Genomic DNA, 6,488 nt, shown 5'->3' on the forward strand with positions numbered 1-6,488 from the left:
TGATCCATTCGGGCTGCGATTCTTCAGTTAGCTGTTTTTCTTTTGCTGTCGTTATTTTGGTGCAACAACACAACAACGAACATCGCCACAACCAACATCTTAACAACGACGCCATTCACACCACGACGCCACCTTCAACAACTACACCACCACCACCTTTGCCACTTGCCATTCAACGCGCACCGCGCGGTCACGATCTCCGCGGGATGGGAGCAAGGAGCGGGGTGGCAGCAGCAAGGGCACGGAAGACAACTCCTGCCCGAATCTTGAGCCGGATCGTCGTTGCGCTTGGTGAGAAGGGGGAGGGTGGCGCAGTTTGCTCCCGATTGGGGGATGTGCGGTGTGACGCGGCCAGGGAGGAGGAACGCCCCCCCCCCTTCGAGACATTTCTGGAAACGCCGCGAAGGGGGGTGGAGCAAGGAACAGGGCGGAGCGAAGGTGGGGCCCCGCCTTACAAAAAGGCGAGCGCAAGGCGGCTGGGGAGCTGGTCGTCGAATTGGGTCTGGTTTTTGTCTTGGTCTTGCCTGGTCGGTGGTCCCGGTTGCTGTTCCCGATTGTCGGTGTCAGAAGGTCAGTCGGTGCGGTCTCGAGATCCCGCAGGTGGGACGGAGCGCCTGCCATTCCCCCTCCCCTCCCCCCCCCCCGTCCGCACCGGGATAGCGGTGAAAGCTCCGTCCGTTCGTTCCCGAACTCCGTTCGTGGCGTCGAACGGCCACACGTGCCGGCGTGAGGTACAAGCTCGCGGACCACGTCGGAGGGGCTCGGTGTTGAGGTCGCGCAAAGGAGGACTCAACGACACGCTCAGGGAAGTCGCGACTTTCTTTTCTTTTGGGGTTCGGTGTAAATGTGTGTGTGTGGCGCCAGTCCGTAAAGTAGAAACTGATTAAGTGCTTGTACATTGCCTTTTATTCGGTTGTAGCTCTGCATCTTTCCTTGCTTGTGTTTTCTTGCTTGACTGTATATGTGTATTGTTTTGTATAACTGTGGCCTATTAGAAATACGTGCTGCCGTGTGGCGCGAATAAATGTGCTTGTCCAATTGTTCCCCGTTTCGCTGCGTCCATTCCTTTGTTTGAACTTCCATCTTGCATCACGTAAGGGATTGATAGTAGGTGTAAGTTCCCGATAAATAATCTGAACCGTCGAGGTCGACGCTCGGTTATCTCCGCTCGGTTATCCCTGCAGTACGGAACGAGCCGCTTTAGCGGTTTGTGTCCGGAGTCGACCTGCGGCGTGGTACAACTCCTCGGTACGCTACCCGCACGGGTACTTAGGTAAATCGACCATTCAGCGATCGGACCTTATTTCGCGCGGGTAGAATGTGGACTGAGTTGTGGTGAGGTTAAACCCCCACCCGTGACTAGCTCCCGGCGTTGTTCCGAGAGGGTCACGACTGAATTGCACGTTTGGTGGGCGAAGCGGCCGCTATTGGTTAAACGCGGTCGGTCGCACGCCAGCGGGGCACGAATTCACAACAATACTATATTTGATTTTCATGTGGGTCCTTTTTTCTTTTCTTTTCTTCTTACTGCTGCGGAGCTCCGCCTTGGATGGATTGAGGTACCAGAGTGGCACTCCAGTGCGCTCCGACAGCACTTCACTGCAGAGTGTGACCATAACATGCTTGAGAAGACATCGAAGACGTATTTAAACACTAAACTCAAAAGTCAAAACCTCATGAGTTCTTCAAATAATGAAAACCTCAGCTTATTACCTCTACTACAGAAGGTGGACAGAGGTTATGTTTTCACCCACGTCTCTGTCTGTCTGTGTCCAGGATATCTCAAAAAGTTTGGACAGATTCAGATGAAATTTCATTGACAGGTTGGGTGTGTGGACAGGAAGAACTGATTATATTTTGGTGAAGATCTGACGACTAGAGGTTTTTAAAAGTGATTCTTCACCATTGAGATATAGGGCTAAACACAATATATAGCACGATATCTCAAAACATTGTGGACGCGGATTCGTATGAAACTTGGTGGGTAGGTTGGGTGTGTGGCAAGGAAGAATTGATTCGATTTTGGTGAAAATCCACATACAGATCCGGATACAAGAATTATTTAATTTTCAAAGTGAATCTGCACAATTGAGAGATGAGGCCAAAAATGATATACAGCATTATATTAAATTTATTGGGCCCAATATGTTTTACTGGATCGGGCGTTGCGTGATGGAGGTATGTGCTCCACTGGGTGCTCTTCTGGTTTGTATATGTTATCAAAATGTCATTTGAATAGAAAAAAACCTCATTTAAAGAATTAAAACCTCAGCTCATGTAAATACTTAAGTCATAGTGGTTTATTTAGATACTTAAAACCTCAGTTTTGGGGTGCTTTTCTCCCTGATCCCCACAAGGGTGGCTGTCCCTTCACCCCACGTGGGGGCCTACGACAACCCCCGCCTCAACGCCCCTTATTTTATTTTCCTGAGACCTGGTCACCCTACTGTGTTTGCTTGTTCACTTGTACCTATGCAGATGTTTAAACATGTTATAAATTTGTTGTGCATCACAGAGCTCATCATCACTGCTGGTGGGGAAAACATTCCTCCTTTGCTCATTGAGCATTCTGTCAAGACAGAGTTGCCTTTCATCAGCAACGCCATGCTGATCGGGGATAAACGGAAGTTCCTGTCCATTCTTCTCACGCTCAAGGTAGGTCGAAAGTGCCAGCTTTCTCTGCCTCCCTCCGAATCCAATAATTTGAGTTTGGTTCTTAATTGGTCTTGTGGAGGCAACGATTGCTCAATAAATCACAACTGCCTTATACTTGAGTTAAAGAAATGCAAAAAAAAAAAAATGTTGAAATGCTTTCCCTTCTGCCATTTTGTTGTCTAGTGGCCTGCAAAAGTATTCACCCCCCCTCCCCCTCCAAAGTCTTCACATTTTGATGCCACCTGAGCTTATTTCATGATGCTTTCAAATCAAACTTAACATATATAGAGTCTTCACAAACTACTCCAAAGTGATAAAGCTTAAAAAATGCAGATAAAATGTGATTAAGATTGAGATCAGCAGAGAAAAATCAGATGATTCTTGGTTGTACAAGTATTCAACCCCTTTGTCTAATAAACCCTAAATCACTTCAGGAGCAAATTGTCTGTTTGAAAGGTTACAAAATAAGTGTAAGAGGTTTCATCTGTATGTAATCAGTCGTTTAACGTAAAAAAAATAATCCACCACACTTATCTGAGGAGTTTTAAGGTGTAACTCACTTGGTCAACCAACAAGGTAAACATGAAGACCAAGTTGCTTTCCAAAGAAGTCAGAAATGAAGTGGTGGAGAAGCACCGTTCAGGAGAGGGTTACAAGATTTCAGTCACTCGTTATCCCTTTGAGTATAGTGTTGGACGCATCATATCACACACACTCTACCCAGATCACGTCGCCCATCCAAACTGAGCAGCCGGTCAAGCAGGAACCAAGTTTGAGATGTCACTGTAAATCCAACAATGACTTTGAAAGATCTACAAGGCTCTATGTCTGAGATGGGGTCAGTGTTCATCAATTACCAATATCCCATTCCCTTCACAAAGCTGGCCTCTGACAGGTGGCAAGAAAGAATCCATGACTGAAAGACGCATCTGAAAGCTCGTATGGAGTTTGCGAAAAAGCATTTTAATGATGCTGTTGGCATGTGGAGAAACGTTTTGTGGTCAGACAAGACAAAAATTGAGCATTTTGGTCTAAATCCAAAGTGTCTGGCACAAGCCTAACACTCCACATCACCCAATCAACATCATCACTACTGTCAAGCATGGTGGTGACACCATCATGTTTTGGGCCTGGTTTTCATCAGGATAGAAGGGACAATGAACAGTGCAAAGTACAGGAGAATACTTGATGAAAACCTGCTTGAGTCTGCCAGGAAACTAGGTAGGAGATTCACATTTCAGCAGGACAATGATCTGACGCACGAAGCTAAAGCCACACTGGAGTGGCTGAACAAGAGAGAAAATAAACGTTCTTGAGTGGCCCACTCAAAGTCCTGACTTGAACCCAATTGAAGATTTATGGTGAGACTTGAATATTTCAGTCCATCGACGATCCCCATCAAACTTGGCAGAACGAGTACAATTTTCACGTGAATAATGGGTAAATATTTCACAATCTCACTATGTAAAGCTGGCAGAGATCAATGCTGTCAAAGGTTCTTCCACCAAGTTCTGACCGAAGGGGTTGAATACTTTTACAACCAGTGAATATTGATTTGTGCATGTGTTTTTACAGGTATTCTTGACATGTAACCTCCTTCAACTATAAGTGTTTAGTTTGATCTCTTCAGTTAGAGATAAAAAAAAATTTAATTTGGAAAAATTGTTTCACACCAGTCTGTTGTGCTCATTGAGTATTCTCTCTGTGAATGCACCTCCAAGGTGAAAAGCGAAAATAATATACTCATGGCAAAAAGCAACAAAGCTTGTTGAAGGAGATTTGTATTGACTGCTCCCACAACCTTTTGTTGACATTTTCCTGTCCAAATGACCTCAGTCAGGCTGTTGGCATGATTTTTTTTGTGAATTACATAAGTTACTCTCTGCAAGGAAATGGGTGTAAAATACAATGACATTTATGTTGAAGTTGCATTCATTTTTTACACTGATGCATCCTTGAGTTGGTGCGTCCTTGAATCCCACAACGCTTTTTCTGGCAGTGTCAGGTTAACGAGAGCACCGGAGAGCCACAGGACGAGCTCTCGGACGATGTGGTGGCATTCTTCCGTAAGATTGGCAGCAATTCGACACGAGTCTCTGAAGTGCTGAGCAGCAGTGACCCAGTCGTAAACTGCGCCATTGCCGAGGGTATTGAACGGGTGAACCAGAAGGCGACATCCAATGCACAACGTGTCCAGAAGTGGGATGTGCTCCCGCAGGATTTCTCCATTGTTGGAGGAGAACTTGGTACGTCTTGGCCGATTTGTGCATTCCACTGTTAATCATGCAAGAAATAAAAATATATATTTTATTTGAAAGTATGCTCTATCGGCAGTAAACGCATGATCGGGGAAAACAGTAGATGATAATTTACTTTGGCAACTGTGGTGTCATGATGTGTATAACCTGAAAGATGTATGTGTGCCACGTTTCACTCAAAGCAGGAACTGATGTTACAACATGTATATTTTCTATATCTACAAACCTAAATAAATGCAAGTTGCACGATTGTGTCTGAATGGGGTAAACGTCATAACCATAGCATGTACTATGCTGGATGACAGCTCATTTAAGAGCTCTTGGGTCCGGACAGTGCATGCGGATATTTACAAATATCGATATTCATGTAATTTTGTGTTTTTTTTTTTTTTTTTTTTTTTTTTTTTTTTTTTATACCTTGGTCGAGGCTCGTATGAGAGCTAACACACAACTCACAGCAAGGAGGCATGAGACAAGAGGGGCGGGAGTGGAAGGGACAAAACATTGGGGAACAGACACAGGTGAACTGTGGAAGGGAGAGGGATGGGGATGGGACGGGGAACATGGCGAGGGAAGATGGACATTAAAGGGACTTTCAGGAAGGAAAGCAGGAGAATTGAAGGAAGTGGGCTTGGGTGGATTATCGGGGTAGAAAAGATCGAGGATTTGGATGGGGGAAGATAAGAGGTGGTGGTGAACAGCTGTTTTGAAAGCCTGAAGGGAAGAATGGGAAAGAATAGAGTGAGGAAGTTTATTCCAAAGGCGGGAAAAAGAGGAATGAAAGAGTGAAGATGAGCAGTGATTCGTGATTTTGGTAGTTTTACCAGAAGGGGGTTGTTGGCGGACCTTGAGCGCCCTGTGGAAATGTGGTTGGGACAAATCGCAGAGAGAGCAGGGGGGCAAGGCTGGAGAGGAGTCGGTAGAAGACAGAAAGACCACCGACCAACCTGCGGTGATTGAGTGAGAGGCCCAAAGACTCAGCTTCATTGCGGGAGATGCCAATGATCTTAAAAGCCCTGGTTTCGACAGCGTGAAGTCGAGAAAGGTGGGAGGCAGGAGCACCAGCCCAGAGGGGAGAGCAGTACTCCATCAGGCTACGGACAAAAGCTTTGTAAGTAGTCAGGAGCTCAAGAGGGCCGAGGAAGGACTTTGCACGACGGAGGATTCCCAGTCGGCGACTGGCTTTTGAGGCAAGGTTGGAAATGTGACTTTCCCAGGAAAGGTCATGGCAGATAGTGAGACCCAGAAGCTTGAAAGAAAAGACTTCTTCCAGAGGATTGTTGAGAAAGTGGATGGGGGGGTTTGTAAACGGTCCTTTCGAAGAGACATAGTGAGAGTGTGAGATTTGTCTGGATTGAAAGACATGTTCCACGTGTTGGACCAGTTTGTGATTTTATCCAGATCTGCAGTGAGCGAAGAAGCTGCTGCTTGCCGGTCTGAGGGATGACAGATGGTACGGCAGAGGGTTGAGTCATCGGCAAAGAGAAATAGAGGATTTTCCAGAGAGTCCGAGAGATCATTGATGAAAACCAGAAAAAGAACAGGGCCCAGAACGCTACCTTGAGGAACTCCAGC

The 6,488-nt window shown here is 46.0% G+C and overlaps 1 protein-coding gene across 6 annotated transcripts in view; it reads left to right on the forward strand.

The window, feature by feature from the left end:
- The window catches only part of LOC147016570 (long-chain-fatty-acid--CoA ligase ACSBG2-like), a 100,129-nt gene that overhangs the window by 85,664 nt on the left and 7,977 nt on the right, over positions 1-6,488 (forward strand). For all 6 annotated transcript variants that reach the window (XM_085845350.1, XM_085845356.1, XM_085845352.1 and 3 more), the window contains 2 exons: positions 2,516-2,655; positions 4,655-4,901. In XM_085845350.1, coding sequence (XP_085701476.1) covers positions 2,516-2,655; positions 4,655-4,901 — 387 coding nt within the window. The remainder of the gene's footprint in view (positions 1-2,515; positions 2,656-4,654; positions 4,902-6,488) is intronic.

Source organism: Eptatretus burgeri, chromosome 11 (assembly GCF_056783735.1).
Source record: "Eptatretus burgeri isolate ZD-2024b chromosome 11, Ebu_testis_v1, whole genome shotgun sequence".
Lineage (NCBI taxonomy): Eukaryota > Metazoa > Chordata > Myxini > Myxiniformes > Myxinidae > Eptatretus > Eptatretus burgeri.